This window comes from Suncus etruscus, chromosome 5 (assembly GCF_024139225.1).
Source record: "Suncus etruscus isolate mSunEtr1 chromosome 5, mSunEtr1.pri.cur, whole genome shotgun sequence".
In the NCBI taxonomy this organism is placed as follows: Eukaryota; Metazoa; Chordata; class Mammalia; order Eulipotyphla; family Soricidae; genus Suncus; species Suncus etruscus.
The window spans coordinates 55,430,935-55,451,272 of NC_064852.1; the positions used below are offsets into that span (position 1 = coordinate 55,430,935).

Genomic DNA, 20,338 nt, shown 5'->3' on the forward strand with positions numbered 1-20,338 from the left:
TATAGCAATTTTGTGCTCTAAAAATTTACTAAAAATAGTAGAGCAGAGATAAAGTCATTAAAAACATTTAAACTTAATTCTCTGGGTTGAGAGCTAGAGAGACAATACAGTTACATATTTGTCTTTCATGTAACTGACCTAAATCCAATCCTTGGTACCCCATATGTTCCCTTAAGCACCTCCAGGAATTTCTGAGCACAGAACAAGGAATAAATTGTGAGAAACAGCAGGTGTGGCTCAAAAAAAAAATCCTTTTGGAGAAATGGGGCTTTGATTTCAATCAAGCCAGAGTTTGGTTATTTTTTAAAATAAACACAAACACAAATAGACACAAACTCCAAAGCGTGGTCTTATAGTTTACCTTTATAAGAAGCCATGGCATTAATGGGTACAATGGTTGCTGGAAGGTGTGCCACATCCTTAGGATAGGACAAGTAACAACACGTCACTGCCAGCTATACTTCCAAGGAGATAGGATCTAAGAAGACATAGGAAGGCCCCACTGGTGGAAAATGTTTAAAGTTCATGGGGGTGAATACTGATTATCCCGATAATAAAGTTATCCAAGACTTTATAGAGAGTTTCAAGAAGAAAGACATTGTTTAGGGCCTATGTTGTTCCTGCTGCTTTCCCTTGACAGATTTCCAAAGCAACAGTTTCTTTTTTATTTTGGTTTGGGGGTCACACCCAGATATGCTCAGGGGTTACTGCTGGCTCTGCACCCAGAGCCAGGCACAGGGAACCATAAGGGATGCAGGGATTCGAACCATTGTCTGTCCTGGATCAGCAGCATGCAAGGCAAATGCCTTACTGCTATGCTATATCTCCAGCTCTAAAGCAATAGTTCTTGAATCTGTAGTTCATCAACTTCATCTGTAGAGTAAGTGTTCAGGCCCCATCCTCAATGTTTTCAATAGGAATCTGCACAAGTCACAAGTCTAAGATTCTGGATACAATTATAGTTGAGAACTCTGTTTAGAAGCAATTATCATGATTCAATGGCACAGTACTACTTTTGCAATGAACAAAGACTCGTATTTGTGCTGCTACAAATAATTTACTCCAGTGCTTCTCTTAATGCAAATGCTTCTTCATCAACACTGCCCTGAGAGACAGAGCATAAAAGAGTCACAGAGTGCCTTCATTTTGCTAATAAATGAGCAGACAGGGTATTTATGAAAGAGAAAGGTGCTCAAGAACATTCACCCTGCCCTTTACATTGAGCTCCAGGATGTCAACTTTCATCAGATATATATATTTTCAATTCATCTAAAGCAACAAATATATATTAATATATATAAAGTCTATCAAATAATGTTATAGTAGAAAATACTGTAATTTATGATAGATAATACCTAGAATCTCCTCCAAATATGCACCAAAAAGAGTATGTTTCGAGTCAGAATGATTATATAGAGTTCTAGGCATTTACTTTGCAATGTGGCCAATCCTAGCTCAACCTTTCGTACTGCATATGGTCTCCTAAATGCCACCAGGAGGGATTCCTGTGCCAGACCAAGAATAAGAATTAAGAACAGCCAGTATGGCCAAAACCCCACTCCCATGCTTATCTATTCATAACAATCAGTAATTCAATTGAAAATCCAGGAAGAGTAGAAGTCAGGCTGTGTTGTTAAGTCTACTTAGCACTACTAGCTTCTATTATTAGGCATTCAGTATTTATTGACTGGATGAATTAAAGAAATAACAAGTATAATGTTTTTTAAAATATTTAATAAAATTAAAATAAAAGATAAATTTTAAATGGCAATACATAAAAATGTCTTATCTTAAAACAAGCAAACACAAAACTGTATTTGTATTTAAAAAGAAGACTGGGATGATAGTAGAGAAAATCAGACCCTATGTTGTAGAATCTGGTGCCAGAACACTATATTAACAGCACTGTAAATCACAGTGCCTAAAATTAAAAAATACATTTTATTTTTGGAGGGAAAAATCAAACATTACCTGAATTTGGGGAAGGCTTATGTTGTGTTTCTTTTTTTAACTTTTCTTATCTGGGTTTTGGGATAAGCATAATTTATTTACTTATTTATCAGTCTTCCTGAATTGTAAGAAAACAAAGATAAAGTGCATCATTTTGGCTCTGACGTGCTTTATTGACAGTATCTTTTCTCTTGTGTGGGACTGCTTTGAAATAGTGACCCAAATAGCTCCTTGAGTTGAAAATGAAGGCCTTCTTTCCTTCTGAGAGAGACTACGAGCTTACTCAGGTGAAGTGCTGGAGACTGCCAGGTTTCAGATGGCCTTCTAGCCCATATGCTTCCCATTTTACTTATTTACATGACTTTTCCAACCATAAGGCCACTAAATGCCCTTTGAGATTATGTATAGCACAATAAATTTTGCTTTCTAGACTCAAAGACACTGGCTATAGGTGCTGTGGTGTCATGTAAGAGGATACCTAGAAGCAGCTGTCCCTGATCTTCACCACCTCAGCACTTTTGAATTCTTAAAGTCACATAGTGGAGAACTCACCTGCTGTAAACCCACAAAGGTGCCCTCCACTTTCAAACTGTCATAGGAAGCCCAGCTAGGACCAGGAGGGTCCAAATGAGTATTATCAATTGAAAAGCAGCTCTGATGCTCAGGGCCACTGACACATCTCTTCTGGACTTAAGTACAGAAGGAAATTTGACTAACTTGCATGTGGAAGTGAATAGTATTTATGACATGTAAGGGGATGCCTATCATGGCTATTTTATTTATGTTTAGTTTGGGGACCACACCTTGCAGTGCTCATGGCTTTCTCCTGTGTTCAGGGATCACTCCAAGCAGGTCTTGGGACATAAGATATGTGTTGCCATGTATGGAACCTGGATCCTTACTAGGCAAGTGTCCTACTATATTACCATTCTGACTCCTGCCACAGGTATTTTAAAGAGCTTCTGAGGTAGCAGCATTAACAAATAAAACATTGGGGGGCCTACTGAGGACATCAAGTACTATATATAATCTGTGTACATCCAAAGTGGCCTTCTTAGGTCATTGTCTCATGTAATATAGCTTAAATGCTGCATGGAATAGGAGTTCAGCAGTTTAGCTCCTTTTTATGGAAAAGGGCTCAGAGTCTGCAAGGTGGAGATCTCTGCCAACAAGGTCTGTAGAACCTAGGAGAAAAGGTGGCTGGAGTGCAGAACTCCCACTGGCTCATCACCCACTCCAGGAAAAAAAGCCAATAGGGCCCTCTCAGGAACCACAAAGTTCCAGCCCACAAAAAAAACCTTATGTTCTAAACAGGGCAGTGGCAATTCAAGCGGCTACTTTGGTAATGTCAACATACTGTATGGCGCTATGTATCCTCTAGATCAGGAAACAGAGGGGAACCACCCAGTATACACATAGATTTGGGAATATGTCCTAGTTGGCACGAAGCCCAGCCTAATTGACAGAAGTTGTGGTAAGCTCATAAGCAGGGCAATTAGATACCAGCAAGTATTTGGTGGAGCCTTATTTCTTGTATATGCTCTTAGCAGTTACCTATGTGCTGGTTCCTTATCCTGTGTAAATAAATCAAACATTATCATTGGATAATGATAAATGGATGACTCTGGCAGGCTGCTAAAGAATACAGCTACACATAGTCTACACAGCTACACACAAGCCACAAAGCTACGCACAGGTCAGGGGTGATAAAAAGTAACATGGTCAAACTTTTCTTAGAAATATTTAATAGGGGCCAGGAAGGTGGCGCTAGAGGTAAGGTGTCTGCCTTGCAAGCGCAATCCCCCAGAGTCTCGTCCCCCAAGCCAGGGGCGATTTCCAGGAGTAACCCCTGAGCGTCAAATGGGTGTGGCCCAAAAGCCCCCCCCAAGAAATATTTAATAATTTCAATAATCTTGTGAGGTACCTTAGATTTCATTTGCAAAAGAGAAAGCAATCTAGAAAACTAGCAGTGACTAGTCACATAAAGAAGTCTTCCCCAAGACAAGGTGACAAATATCTGTTCTTCCCAGATTTCCAGATAACTGACATCAGAACTTGGTCAAGCATCAACACACAGGTTACAGAGGCTGAACTCCTACCACAGGGGTCACTAGAAAAGCCCCAAATCCAAAAGAAGCCTGCTTTAGATCCCAAGTTTCAGGAACATTTTTTTTTATCTGCCCTGTCTATCTGCCCTATCTACCCTGTCTGCCTGTCTACCCTGTCTACCTATGCCACAAAGGCTGTTTTTTTTTCTCTTTACCAGTTCCACTCCAGAAACCATGTCTTCTCCCCAAAGCAGAGATTTCTGTCTCAAAAAAGTGGTTTTTCTCATCACCCTAGCCCATGAAGAAGCAGTTCCTAGACACTTTTTTGCAGCAATAGAGGAAAAAGTAAGGAAATAAATCATAAATAAAAACAACAACAAAATAAAACACATTTAAAAGTATGTACTTCCAGAAAATTTGGCCGAGTTTCATTGTCTTCATTCTCATAGGAAATGGAGTGAATGAAATACAAGCATAAAAGCTTGGTCTGACTCCTAGTTACCCTGGATGAGAGCTTAGGGCAACACCTTTCCAGAGCTCAGCAGTTACTTCAGAGTCAAGATGGCCACATTTGGAATAGACTCCCAAATGGTGTGCATATCTTGGAAGCAGTATTCCAAGGCTCAACCTAAAGCTGCAAACTAGCCCCAAACAAGCAACCAGTCACCCAAAATCCTACCCTGACTTTCTACCCTATAATATATATATGTACCCCCATCACTAAGGACAAAACAAAACCTCTCTTCCAGCCTGCCCAGTGATGGGTGATGGCGTAGGAGTGAAGGCCGAGCTTACTCACATTATGCCCTCCCTATAACCTTCAGTTCCCATTTTGCACTGGGTTCCACAGTCTGAAGGGCAGCCCCTGCCTGCTCTTCACACACCAACACATCTTGTGCTGTTCTCTGTTCACTGTTCTAGCATCAGCAACCACTTCTCTGCTCTGGAATATACATTTAGGCATCAAGGTCTGACATACACTGTGCTTTCTGCCTGTCAAGCTTTAGCTCAACTTCCCTCTTCCACCCCATTTTCAGACTAAACAATTAAAAGATGCATCCTGAGAGAGGCCTGTGTGAGTGTGTGAGTGTGAGTGTGTGTGTGTCTGTGTGTATGGTGTGTGCTAAAGATTAAACCCAGAGCTTCACTTTTGACAAGACATATTTTTTAATTATCTCTTGTCATTTTTCCTTCCCAGAATGTATTACTGTCTGACACTCTTTATTATTTCTACCTTTCATAAAAAAAAAGTATCAGCCTTCTTGAGAACATGAACCTCTCCTAATGCAGTCAAAGGCACAAAACTATTATAGAGGCTACACTTCAGACATTCCCAAAATGTGGGCTAAGGAATAAGACTGTACAACTCTAAGAAATTCAGGGAAGCAGGAGGCCAGGAATAAAATATAGAGTAGGGGAAAATTAGGGAGATCTGTATACACACCCAGATTGCAGTAGATATTAGGAGACTGGTGGGAGAGAAAGCCCGACACTCAGGAGTAAGGGAAACTTAAAAACCATGGCTTAAAAGGAGTAAGGAAAACTTAAAAACCACAAGTAGTGACCTGAGATGATGAAGCATCTAGTGCCCAGAGAGGCCAGCAGGTGAGACAGAGTAAGGTTAAAACAATGTGGCTAGAGTACCAAGGACAGTCTCTGAAGTTGGCCTAGGGAAATAAGGAGCTGAATTCAGTATTAGAAATCAGAAAACCTGTATTACTGAAAAGATAAAAATCACAGAAACCATAATCTGAAATCTTTATTTGCTGCTACACCAGAAATATGCCTAAGGGTATCAGACCTAGTGAACTTATTGATCATCCACCAGCCTGTGACCCATCTTCCTAAAAATGTGCATCCCAATTCTCTTCCTCTATCAACATCCCTTCTCTTTTTATCTCTGAGGGCTGGAGGAGAAAAGGAATTAGGCCACACCTAGGAAGTGCTCAGGGTTTATTTTGGGCTCTGTGTTCAGGGTCACATTTGGTGTGGTGTTTGGGGATTCAAACAAGGGTCAGCTATGTGCCTGGCAAGAGCCTTAATCCCTGTATTATTTTTCTGATCCAAATTTCTCTAGCCTCTGGCTCCTTCTTGTGACCCTGCAAACAGATAGATTTTTTGAGGACAGGAGTTTATTATCTCCCCAGGATGCTAGTACCTGCATGACAGTGATTCCATCAACCTTGTCACTTAGTAATTGGCCTTTGATCAATGAGCCCCCAAACTGGGTTCAGTAACAACCCCAGGTTTCAGTGTTGTTTATTAGATACAGTGCCCCAATCCTATTAGCTGAGAGAAGAATCACTGGGCATCTGAAACTGGGTCACTTGTCAGATATAGATCACTTTGCCTCAGAAACAAGAAGAGCATTGACAGGGATGAGTGACACCATCCATGACGTAAGTCTGAGAAGTAGCGACAGGCATGGCCAGTCATGTGGGCCCAGAAACCAGGTGGAGTTTGGGTGGCTTCACATAATCCTTCAACAGAACAGCAAGCAGCAGCCACCTCCACAACCCAGGATTGAATATTGCCACTGTTCCCCACAGCCTGCAAGGAAACTTCCAGACACTGCATCAGAATGACCCAATCCCTCACAAGGACTTTCATAAGGCTTCTTTTAAGTCACCAAAACAAGGATGGGGCAGGCAAGAGACTGATCAAACTAACAACTGAACAAACTAACAACTGCTCAAACTAACAACCAACAACAAAACAGCAACTGAGCTTCAGCACCTCTTCACACCTTCACAATCACCCAGGGAAATAGAGCCTGGGACCCTTCTTTGAAAGAAAATGTGGCTCTTAGGACCAGACAGGAAGAAGACAGGATGTGGCAAAGCCAAACTGACTAGTTTAAATTCGAACTCTAAACCACTTATTTAAACCACCTGCCATGCAGAGGCATTTCCCAGAAAGGGAGAAACAATCTGGTATGCACACCTCCTGAGGCAAAGGCACTGAGAGAACACAAAAGCAGAAAGATAGCAAGACACAAAACAGAATCCCATCTTGCACATCTTTGGGTGGCCAAGAAAATAGACTCAGGAATTGTTTACTTCAAGAATTCCCAGATATGGGCCCGGAGAGATAGCACAGCGGCGTTTGCCTTGCAAGCAGCCGATCCAGGACCTAAGGTGGTTGGTTCGAATCCAGGTGTCCCATATGGTCCCCTGTGCCTGCCAGGAGCTATTTCTGAGCAGACAGCCAGGAGTAACCCCTGAGCACCGCCGGGTGTGGCCCAAAAACAAAACAAAACAAAACAAGAATTCCCAGATATTTTGATAGATGATACTCAACAGTGAAACTTCAGATTTGGTAAACTCTGTAGTAATGCATCAACCCTACCATTATAATGCACCAGCATGTATAATGAAAATTCATATATGAAAATTCATATATATATATATATATATATATATATATATATATATATATATATATATATATATATATATATATATATAGTGGCATGCAGGAATCAAAGACACCTGGCACACAAAAAAAGAACTATCTTACCCATTACTCCAGCTTGCTGACCATGATTTAGACCACCGCAGTTTAGGAAACTCTAGGTAGGAGCAGCATGATCAGAGGAAAGCTTAAGCTTAGAATGAACAGTAGTGACTGTAAAGAGATAGTCAACATAGTCTGGATGTACTGCAAACTAAATATTTGTATTATCATGTTCTGCCTGTTAATTGCAGTGGTTGTAAACAAATAAGAGAGGTTGTATTTCAATAAAATTGTTGACACAAACATCCAAAGTTGAACAACAGGTCATAATTTACTGCTCCAGAATTTCATGTCAGGGAGTGTAGCTGCTTGCCTGGGGAAGGGGGGTGGTAATAGAAACTAAATATCCTTTTATTCTTGCCTACAGTCTGAAGTCTGCAGCTGCCCAGGGGTTTCTAAGAGAGAGGGGACAGAGTGGGGGTGAGGGAAGCCTGCAGATCCAGGTTCTTGAGAGAACAGGATAGGGATAGAATTATAGAGTAGGCAGCATCTCAACAGGCTTTAATTGCGGGCAGGCAGGTTCTGTTCCAGACTCTTCCCTGGGACCCCCCTCCAATAACTGCCAGACTCACTCTTTTATACTTCAGGCATGCAGGGGGCATGTCCCAGACCAACTGCCATTATGGGGTAGGGGGACTGTCATCCCCCCTTAAAGGCATATTAACTAATTAATTCCCTTAAATACATCAACACAGTAATCTAAAAAACCAATGATTGTTAAAAATATATATATATATATATCTGCTATATTTATTTCATTGAATGGATGATTCTTTCAAAATTTTTTTACATTGAAAAATTATTCATTTTTTAGGAATGTTTATTGAGTTACCATAATCTATAAAGTTGTTCCTAATAGAGTTTTTCAGGCATATCATGTTCTAACACCAAATCACCCCCAATATCCCTAGGTTCCGTCCCACCCCCCAGATTGTCTTGTTGGCAGGCATAGAACAAATTTATATCATATCACCTGAACCAATTAAACTTAAAGAAGTGGCAAATCAAATTGTCAGAAAATAAATCAATAAAAGTCAATTTTGCAGTGATTAACTGCTTTATGTTTTTAATCTTTCTTTACCTAGTAGAAGACAACTATATGCACCATTAGTGAGTGACATACTGGATGCCACATTGGAGAAAGTTTCTTTTGTGTTTTAAAGGAGCTCTTTTTTTATTTTTATTTTTATTTATTTATAGTGCATTTTTAATTAAGGTGGATTACAAATCTTTCACAGTAATATTTTAGGTACATAGTGATATTGAAACAGGGGCATTCCCACCATCAATGTTGTCCTCCCTCTATCCCTGTTCCCAGCATGCAACCCATATCCCCCTCTTTTAACGTTTTTTGCAAAACTGCTTTCAAGACTTAATCCTCAACTGTTGCCTGTCCATAAAGCTCGGTATAGTTTCTTCAAATCTGAGTAATAATCTAGCTGGATAAAGTATTCGTGGAGAGATGTTCACTTTGTTGAGCTTTTATACTATATCCTTACATATTCTCCTTGATCAAAGAATCTCATTTCATAAATCAGATATACTTCTTATGGGCTTTCCTTTGTAGGTAAGTTCCTCTTGTGATCTTCAATATTCTGCTTCTTTCCTTGGATTTTGTTATTATGAATATAATGTTTCTTGCAGTTTTCCTAATTGGGTCTATTTTCATGGAGACTCTTCAAGCTTCTTGGATCTTGGTACCTGTATTTCTCAACTCTTGGAATGAATTCTTTAGCTATGATTTCTTCATCACATTTACCTTTCTGTACTTCAGGGACTCTAATGATTCTTATATTGTTCATCTTTAACTCATTCCATAGTTCCCTGTGTGTTATTCATTTCTTTTTAGACTTTTTTCTACCTTCTGCTGCTTCCTCCTGGTTTCTTCCTTCACATCCTTGAGGTCCTCAATTTTTTTGCTCAGCTTTTGTTATTTTGCTGTCTAGAGATTCTATTGACCCACCTGGTATAGAAAGGCTCTTCCTCCTGGTTCAGAATAGACCCAAGTCTCCCATGGTACAAAGGAGCAGCAAGTTGAAAATGTTTCTTTAAATACTGCTACTGAAATCCAGTTATAACAGATGAAGAGTTTTAGCTTATATCAACATTGGGGAGGGGTGGTACTGAAAAATCCATTAACTAGATTAATTCAACTGCTGCCACATATCCTAATCATATAGCATCAACTTTTTTCTTCAAACGCAGACATCTCAGTAGTACTCTGCAAATAGGCTAAATACATGAAGAGACTCTGCAAACAGACAGCCCACGTAGACTTATCCAGACCATGTAGCCCAGCTAAGCTACTGACCATGCGTCAAGTTCTGTACTACCATCGAATATCAACCACAGAATGGCCACACTCTTTACATGCCCAGACTGTCACTAACAGACTCCAGGGAAAGCATGCATCATCATCAGAAAGGCTCTCTGGTTTCCCAAGGCTGCTCTTAAACCATCTCCTCTTGCAATTTGCTTAATCCTAGATGTTATTGATCAGAATTGGAACCAGGGAGAAGATACATTTATTAGAAATTTTATTTTATTAGGGGTGACAGGAAACTGGTCTACACCCCATGGTGTTCAGGGGCTATGCCTGGCTCATTAATCTGCACTAAGGGGTGACCTGCTCTGCAGAGTATATATGATGCTGGAAATTAAACTAGGGTTCCCCATATTGTAAAGCTCTCTTTCCAGCTGCCCATCACATTTTAGATAATAAAGTTGCCTAATGTGTTTGAGAATTTTCATGACATAAAGTAAATTAATATTATTTGCTATTCCTAACATAGTGTTTCTCCATGGAAAGAAAGGGAGAAATTTGTTTTTTTTGTTTTTTTCCTATGGGAAGGAGAGAGAGAACTTTAATATGTGGAGATGTTAACCCTAGCCATGAGACACATTTGTATAGGCACGTGCATGTAGGCAGCCGCAGGCAGGCAGAGAAACGAAAACATCTCTCCCGCTAAGGCCCGAGGCATGCACATCTTCTTCCAAGTTGCTACGTTCCTGAGGAGCACTGGCAGGCCCCTTGGAGAGGGAATCACCTTGGGTTGTTTTTGTTTTTTTTTTATTTAAACACCTTGATTACATACATGATTGTGTTTGGGTTTCAGTCATAAAAGGAACACCACCCATCACCAGTGCAGCATTCCCATCACCCAAGTCCCAAATCTCCCTCCTCCCCACCCAACCCCCGCCTGTACCCTAAACAGGCTCTACATTTCCCTCATACATTCTCAATATTAGGACAGTTCAAAATGTAGTTATTTCTCTAACTAAACTCATCACTCTTTGTGGTGAGCTTCCTGAGGTGAGCTGGAACTTCCAGCTCTTTTCTCTTTTGTGTCTGAAATTTATTATTGCAAGAATGTCTTTCATTTTTCTTAAAACCCATAGATGAGTGAGACCATTCTGCGTTTTTCTCTCTCTCTCTGACTTATTTCACTCAGCATAATAGATTCTGTGTACATCCATGTATAGGAAAATTTCATGACTTCATCCCTCCTGACAGCTGCATAATATTCCATTGTGTATATGTACCACAGTTTCTTTAGCCATTCGTCTGTTGAAGGGCATCTTGGTTGTTTCCAGAGTCTTGCTATGATAAATAGTGCTGCAATGAATATAGGTGTAAGGAAGGGATTTTTGTATTGTATTTTTGTGTTCTTAGGGTATATTCCTAGGAGTGGTATAGCTGGATCGTATGGGAGCTCGATTTCCAGTTTTTGGAGGAATCTCCATATTGCTTTCCATAAAGGTTGAACTAGATGGCATTCCCACCAGCAGTGGATAAGGGTTCCTTTCTCTCCACATCCCCGCCAGCACTGTTTGTTCTCATTCTTTGTGATGTGTGCCATTCTCTGTGGTGTGAGGTGGTATCTCATTGTTGTTTTGATTTGCATCTCTCTGATGATTAGTGATGTGGAGCATTTCTTCATGTGTCTTTTGGCCATTTGTATTTCTTCTTTGTCAAAGTGTCTGTTCATTTTTTCTCCCCATTTTTTGATGGGATTAGATGTTTTTTTCTTGTAAATTTCTGTCAGTGCCTTGTATATTTTGGAGATTAGCCCTTTGTCTGATGGGTATTGGGTGAATAGATTCTCCCACTCAGTGGGTGGCTCTTGTATCCTGGGCACTATTTCCAGAAAGGGAGAAATTTGTTTCATCAACCTTATATGTTAACAGATGGTCACAACAAAGAGTTGTTAATGGCATCTAATGAGTAGACACCAGGGACTCAGCTCACTGTCCTAAAACTCTTGAGTTGACCTCCACAACAATGATCCATTACAAAATGTCAGTGGTGGCAAGTGAAAATCCCTATGTTAGTGGGACTTCCCTCAAGAAGAATCAATGGCTCAAGCACAGAGACACAACTTCATTTCAGAAATTCGGCTACAAAGACCACATTGATTGATATGCTGAGCAGATTAGATGAAAGAGAAACCTAACAGTGTGAGTTAAGGAGAGCTTTTTGGTTGGCTTGTTGTTGAGAAAAAAGAATTATTTTTAAGAAGGTTCATCTATAAAGAGGATGTTGAGAAAAAAATAATTACTTTTAGGAAGGTTCATCTGTAAAGAGATTGGAATAAATAATGTCAGTAGTTTCTTTGAGTTCTAAAATCCAGTGATTACTAGGATTTCAAGAGCTTAAATTACTAACAGACTATTCAGGAGTTTGAGTTTATTTCTAGAAACAGTTTGGTGAGACTATACAGTTGAGGCTATATCCCTGTCCTTTAAAATGAGGAAAACTCGGGTGTATAGAGATAATAAAGAGGTCAGGGCACTGGCCTTGCATGCACCTAATAAAAATTTGACCCTTGATATCCTATATGGTCCACCAAGCACCACCAGGAGTGATTCCTGAGCACAGTCATAAGCCCTGAGAACCTCTAGGTCTGACCAAAGCAAACAAACAAATAAAACAGAACATGGAAGATGGAGAATGCTAGCATAATAGGAGGAGGTGTTTGACAGAACATGGAAAATATATGGGCAACTGCAGACATTAGAAGTAGGAAACTACTTTCTCCACAAATGGGCATGTATGGAACACAACATACATTGAACAGAAAATGTACAAAAAGTATTTGTATTGTCAACTTTATTTACCTATTCACATTGCTAACTAGCACCAATGGTAACAACTACCGATTTTAATCCCTGTTGTTTAACCTGGAATTATTAGGAAATAAAACAAAAGGTCAAAATCAATGAGAAATTTTAAAATGAAACATCTAAAAAAAACTCACTATTTTTTTTTCCAAAATATTGTCTTGGTAGGCCAGAGAGATAGCATGGAGGTAAGGCATTTGCCTTATATGCAGAAGGATGGTGGTTCGAATCCTGGCATCCCATATGGATGCCCGAGCCTATCAGGAGCAATTTCTGAGCATAGTGCTAGGAGTAACCCCTGAGTGCTGCTGGATGTGACCCAAAAAAGCAAACAAAAAAAACCCAAAATATAATCTTGGAAAAGAATTTCATTTTATTAACATGTCAGATAAAAAAAATGATACAATTCTATACATATTAAAAGGCAATGCTTACAGATACTGCTCTATTGTGAGTGAATAGATTAAAAAGTCAGTGCCACCATTCAAATAGTTGCTGAAAGGTGATTTCTACAATTTTTGCTGCAGTGAGTCGGATACACATAAAGGTGTTAAAATGTATTGAAATCTTAAAATACTGAAGCCAAGGTCAATCCAGTAAAATTTGATTTCAAAACAACTTTCCATTTTCACAATGCAGAAAAAAGATACATATAAGAATTTTTATAAGTAATTAAATTTTATAAGTAGAACATATGAATATTTTATAATTTTTTTATAAGTATACTCAAGTAAGCTGGGTTCTTTTGAACAAAAAGTAAGTACACTGAGATGATTTACTGTGTATGTCCTCAAGCTTCAAACTTTGGTTGGACAGTTCAGGAATTACCACATGAACTTCAGACACTTCTAATAATAATACTTGATTGATTGGGTCATAAATAAAAACATGAAACTTTGTCTGCCTCAACTAAGCCCATTCTCTTATCTCATTTGTATTATAGGTCCTAAATATCAAGGTCTCTGAAGTTTCTAATCAATCATTAGGTCTATCACTGAATAGTAACAAGTACATAATTAGGGCAATTTGATATTGACATTGAGAGACCATGCTGGAATGTTATATGCAATTTTTGGTAGCTTGATTATATTTAATTGTATATGTATATTATGCATATATGTTATATACACATATATGTATAATGTCTTATATAACACATAATCAAGTATATTATATTTATATATGTGCATATTTATATACATATATAAGGTTTCATTTGCAATTTTTGTACCTTGCTTATATTTGATTATATAAATTTGATTTTATACATACATATATACATGTATATACATACATGTGTATATACATATATACACATAAATATGATACATTTTATTATATATAGCTTGATTATATTTGCATGTATTATGTATGCATATAAATGTATCTATTCTTGTGTTTATACATAAAATATCAGGATGACACACACATGTTTTCATGTGGGTAAATGCTAGAGTATTCTATAGAAGATTTACATGTGATTTTCTTTATCTTTCCCCTTTTTTTAATTATTCCTTATAGGAAATCATCCCTTTTAACAAAACCACAAAGTCAGGAATACTCCCCTGGGCATAATATTAGATCCTTTATAGTATAATCTGGTCAGGCAAAAGCATACCCAGGAAAGAAGGGAATAAAACATTTTTAGGGTTTTAAATGTAGAGGGAATCATAAGCAAGAACAGACTAAGAAATGTTCACAACTTTACTCTGTAATTTAAGGGTACCTGATGTTTGGCTATAAGAAATACTCCATGTACCATTTAAAATATGATATGCTAATTAACTTCCTTAATGTCTCTGTTAACTTAAACAATAGCTCAAGTATTGGGAGCCAGTCTCAGGAGCAATATCATAATGAACCAATGGGCAGTCAGTGAACTCACTCAGGGATGCCCAGGAGATCCTAAAGCACATAAACACATTTGTTTGTCTCCTGTGTTTGCTTCACTCTCTGTGGCCAACACCCACTAAACAGAAGTTGAAGATGCCAATCCAATTGGCTTTATTAGTGTTAATATTTGCCAAGAGAAAAGTAAATAATATTTGTTACACATATCCTTTGTACTTTATTTCAAAAATGATTTTAGGCATCCAACAGAAAACAACACACACCCAAAAAAGATTCTTTCATGGAAACAAGGACAAGAAGGAGAGTAGTAAATACTGAAGAAGCGAATGTTTCAAGCGATTAGCCATCCTGCAAATTAGCCAGAGGAAAGGAGCAAGCTTTTGGCTCAGAACTACCTGGCATTTGCAGGACATTCTTCCAAACCCTCCTTATGCCTCACTCCCATCAATCCCAATTAAACTTTGCTTAGGGAAAGATAATGAGAATATATTTTTAACATTCCCTGTTCATACTCCCAAATGAGATCATGCTGTTCAAAAACACACTTGAGGAGGAGCTTACTGCAAAAAACAACCAATAGCGTGATAACTAATCCTCTCCCCATTGCTCCATATCTGTGTGTACATAGCTGAGAGATTCCCAAGGGCACTGCCTCAACTTTCTAAAATTGTCTGTGTGGATGACACTACATATGAAGGAAGTACACTCAGCCCATGGTTATACCAAATCTGAAAGCCTCTAAGTCCTTTGGAAGCAAAGGCAGGCTTTTTCAAGAGAGCCGACACACAATACTTACCATAAGCAGTCATGACACCAGCATATGGCCCATCCACCACATTCCTGTTCTCTTCTGCCAGCGCCTTGATGTACCTCTTGCTGAGGTCTAAGATCTGCTCCCGCAGCATGGAGCTGCTTTCTGGCTGAGTTCGCTGCTGGATGGTAAAATGCAGGAGCATCATACCCCAAATAAAGCCAAAAGTCACAAGGAAAAAGCCAAGCTTCTGAGAGGACAGCTTCCATGGAGTAAAAAAAGCCATAGCTTTCTGGCAACTTCACCTGCCCTTGGCTCTCAAAGAGTAGAAGGGAGACACAAACTCATGGTGTACGCTGGGTTTGTGGGTGTGTCTGTCTCACTCGGGCTCCTGCGTCAGCCAATTTCCTCTCCTCACTTCCATTCTGCTGTGAAGAAAAAAAAAATTTAACAGAGCTATGATGGCAAGACCTGGTGAAAGAAAACAGAAGCCACATAGGCACTTAAAGAACTCTAAAGTATGAACCTCCTCTTCTAGTTGGCTGTTTTAAGATCATCTGTTCTGATTCAGGAATGGTAAGTTGAGAGGCGAAATCAGGCTTGATCACAAGACTGTACAAATATGATGGGATAATGTGTATCTGGGTGTGTTAACAGGTGTTACACTGTTGTTCAAATACCAAACAGAAAGGTGTTTGGCAAGGTGGGTAGAGGGAATATTTTACTGAATGTCAGCAAACACCCAAGTGCAAGGGGGAGTTATATCACTACTGGGCACTTGGTACATCAGTAGCACTAAGTACTTACAAAGTAATTTTGTTCTCTGGCAGAAATTAGAGCACTTTGCTGAAGAGGCAAGAAGAAAGCTGATGCTTCCTTGAGGTAATCACACAAGCAGGGGGCCAGAGGGGATGAGCTCTAACCCTGGGAGGTCCCTGGTTTGCTATCCTGGGACCACCAGCACAGAGAGTTCTGTGTCAGAGGTAACAGGTTTCCTGTTAGTCACCCTCGGTGAAAAAAAGCACTAAACTGTTCACTTGCGTATTTGAACTCAGAAAAATGTGGAACACAACATAGCTTGCTTTGTGGTGATTCTCACTCTCTCTCAAACCATGAGGCAAAATGAGAGCTTGCAAGTCATAGTTTTAATAGCAAGGCACTCAGATGCAATCTGAAACTAATACAGGCTGGGCCCACATCTTCAGTCCAGGCTGTAAATGAGTTGCAAGTATGACTGATAAGAGCACACCGAGCCCTGGGGGGCCCCAAACCAACATGCTTGCAAATAGCATCACTTTCAAAGTATGCCAGAAGAAAAAAGTAAGTGATGGTTTATCTCCCAAGTTGTGTTTAGATTATATATGTTTCTGGTCAAATAGAGCATTTCAGGAACCATGTGCCTCACTGTCCTTTTATCACCTGTCAACAGTTATCAGTGGTTGGTAATACAACAACTACTAGTAATAGTAAAGAACAAATATATCAAGCATTGCGTGATATGTGTTTTGATAGTTTTATTTACTTGTACTTTTTGTTAATAGAACTAGCACTAATATCTCTGATCAACAAAGAAATAAGTAAAATACCAAGAAATTCACTTGGTCAAACTTAGAAGTTGAGGAAAAGAAACACAAAGATCACTTGGGAGTGAGTAAGCCATGTCCTGCTTCCTCCAGGCCTCCATTCCTCCTATACCAGCTCACGTAGTCAAGGCTCTTAAAACCATCATTCTATCTGGGTGCTGCCCTTATCAGCCAGGAAGTGGTGGCACTTTCTTTCCTTCACCCACATACATTAGTCAATGTATCCCAAGACTGAAGGGATTTTCCTGGGGCAAGTGACTTAGGTGTTACACCAAGAAGACATTTCCTGGTGATTTTTATTTGCCCCCCACCCCGTACTGAACTTTCAGACAGGAACCCCACTCTACTTCCTCATTAATTCTCAAAGTAATTACTCAAGATTACAGTGCTACAGCAAAGGGTCAAGAATTAAAGAGCTTCCATAAGAAAAAAGAAAGAAAAATGCAGGCTTCAGAGCCTTAGTCAGGTGTTGAATTTTCAATTTCCTAGAATCAAATCTTAGGGATACCAAAAAAAAAAAAAAAGAAAAAGAAAAGAAAAAAGAAGTCAAGAATTGTAGGCAAGGAAATGCATCAATTCCTGCTCCCCCATTTATAAAAAAAACTAGATAGGGGTTGTGGAAATAATAATGTGAGTAAAGTGCTTGTCTTGCAACTGACCCAGGTTCATCCAGGGTTCAATCTGCAGCACTACATATAGTCCTCTGAGGTCCACCAGAAGTGATCCCTGAGTAGAGAGCAAAGAATAAACTCTAAGCTCTGCTGGGTGGTCCCCAAAACTAAAAATAAGAATAAATAAAAGCAGATGCAAATACATCTAATATCATTAGCCACTAGAGAAATGCAAATCAAAACACAATGAGATAACAATTCACACCCACTAGGATAGCTATAATAATTTAAACAAAGACAGATGAAAACAATTGGAGCCTACCATGCACAGATGGGAAAACACAATGATGCTGCCTGTGCAGAGCAATCTGGCAACTCTTCAAATGGTTAAGCAGTTCCCCCATGACTCAGTCTACTGTACTTCTCAGAATTTTCCTAAGAGGAATGAAAGCTTAGATCCACACAAAAGCTTGTATGTAAATAAATGTCCATGGTAGCCTTACTCAGACTAGATCCAAAAATAGAGCAACTAACTCTCAAGAAACAAAATGATGTATATCCAGAAATGGAATATTATTCATCCATAAAAAGCAATGTACTACTTGTACATGCCACAATCAGATGATCCTTGAAAACATTGTGCTAATGTTTGATGCAGTGACTAGAGAGTGAGTAAAGCAGGTAGGGCACTTGCCTTGCACACAACCAAAATGGGCTCAAGCCTTGGCGTCCCATGGGGCTCCCTGAGCACCACCAGGAGTGATTCCTGAGTGCAGAGCCAGGAGTAATCCTGAGTAGTGTCAGGTATGGCCTCCAAAAACAAAACAAAACAACAGTAAATAAATAAAGAAGCACTCATAAAAGACTAGATATTGGTTGACTCATAGGAAATGTCTAAGTAGAAAGTATAAATGCAGGGGTCAAGTAATAGTACAGCAGATATGGTGATTGTCTTGCATAACATAACTAACTCAGGTTAGTCTTGCACAACATAACTAATCCAGGTTCAACCTCCAGCATCTCATATGGTACGCACACCCTCCAAGGAATGATTTCTGAACTCACAGAAGTAATCCCAGAGAACTGCCACATGTGGTCCAAACATCAATCAATCAATAAAATATAAACACAGATGCAAAGGAGGGTCAAAATGGAAAGGAAGAAATGGAAAGAGTTAGTTGACAGCTAAAGTGGGCAGTGTTTATATTGTGGAGTGAAAAAAAATGTTCTAAAGTCGACTGTGGTAACAGAGACCCAATTCTATGAATATAAGAGAAAAAAAAAGCTATTTGATTACATATCTAAATACATACCTAGTTATTATTTATTATTATTTGATTACATACCTAATTATTTAAATTGCATGTTACCAAGAAGCAAGTCCACTCTGGGAAAAAAATCAATGGAAGTGTACATAAAGCTGGGATAGTACATAAGCTGCCTGGGCCCCAACAGCCCCTGCAGCACCCCACAGTATATCCAGGACCAGGTGTGCCATGCCTTAGGGTTGGCCATAGGCTGGCCACAGGAGGAAATGGCAGAGATGAGAACTCTGTTGGTGGTTCACTGGACACAGCTGCTTAAGATACTAGATCAAACCCACAAATTTCTCCCATCCTGTCTTGCTGGCTATTACCAGTTTCTCAGACATATTAACAACATTCCAAAAAGTAGCCCAGTTTCAAGGACTAGCAGACTGGGTTGAAGAAGCAGATCTGCAGCTGCTCATTCATTTCTGACACCAGAAAACCTGTCTCATCAGTGACATTTCATATTTAGAAACAAGGCTAACCTTAGCCATACCTGTGACTTTACTGGCTTCCCCATAAGAGAATCCCACCATCTGTTGGTCCAACATTCATGTGGCAAAGCTCTGTCCTTGGTAATTTACCTAATATTTTTGTCACAACCACACACAACATGGACCACTTCTTAATTGTATTTATAGGAAAAAAGCTTGGTCACTCCAAGTGATGGTAGGTCAATAGGACCAGATATTTTAAGATTAGGGTTCAGTGATAATCAGATCAGGTGCCTCTAGAACTAACTTAGTGGTATTTAGGGTTCTCCAGAGCTATATCCAGTAATACTAGGGGCTGATATGATGCTAGAATTAAATTCAGTTCTCTGTGTTTCTCTGAACTGTCTTCCTTAACCCTTAAGTATTTTAAATTAAGACTATTAGTGCTTATTTTTAACCTAATCTTATGCAATGCCATTCAAAAGCTCTGTTTGCTGAGCTTCTCTCTGTAACCTTGAAAAATTCCACCTCAATATGCAAAAATGACCCATATTCTCTTAGCTCACAACCCCCACAGGAAACATGAAATCACTCCTGACTCCCCAAACGGAGGTGCACTTTTACACTCTGAGGAAGTCACACTGTTGGTACACCTTCCAAAGAGCTTTTGGCTTATTACCCTTTCTTAACTCTTTCATGAGGTCTGTAAGCTTCCCAATGATAGAAAATAACTAAAATAGTCACACCTTACACATCATAAATCAGGGGTCCTCAAACTTTTAAACAGGGGGCCAGTTCACTGTCCTTCAGACTGTTGGAGGGCCAGATTATAGTAAAAACAAAAATTATGAACAAATTTCTATGCACACTGCATATATCTTACTTAGAAGTGAAGAAACAAAATGAGAATAAATACAATATGTGGCCTGCGGGCCGTAGTTTAAAGACCCCTGTCATAAATGATCCTAATTTCTAGAAAATATGGCAAGATGGTGGAAAGGAGATGGAGAAACCCACATGATCTCCATAACCTCCTTTGGAGTGAATCACCAAGATTCTGGGGCTCTTCATGCCCTATGGCCTCTTCCTTATTGGGTGAATCTAGTGCTTCCACCCATGTTACCATCACAGGGTCAGAAGAAGGCAGTGCACTTTTGGAGATATGG

At 39.3% G+C, this 20,338-nt stretch overlaps 1 protein-coding gene and 1 non-coding gene across 3 annotated transcripts in view; both read right to left on the bottom strand.

Annotated features, from left to right (window-relative positions):
• The window catches only part of MGAT5 (alpha-1,6-mannosylglycoprotein 6-beta-N-acetylglucosaminyltransferase), a 369,147-nt gene that overhangs the window by 224,256 nt on the left and 124,553 nt on the right, over positions 1-20,338 (bottom strand). Inside the window, exon 3 of one of the 2 annotated variants that reach the window (XM_049772998.1) lies at positions 15,283-15,665. In XM_049772998.1, coding sequence (XP_049628955.1) covers positions 15,283-15,523 — 241 coding nt within the window. In that variant the 5' untranslated portion in view covers positions 15,524-15,665. The remainder of the gene's footprint in view (positions 1-15,282; positions 15,666-20,338) is intronic. The other variant, XM_049772999.1, reaches the window with a different exon arrangement.
• On the bottom strand, positions 10,432-10,568 carry LOC126009956 (small nucleolar RNA SNORA67). Its single transcript, XR_007496106.1, has one exon. It is a non-coding gene; the product is annotated as a small nucleolar RNA SNORA67 (small nucleolar RNA).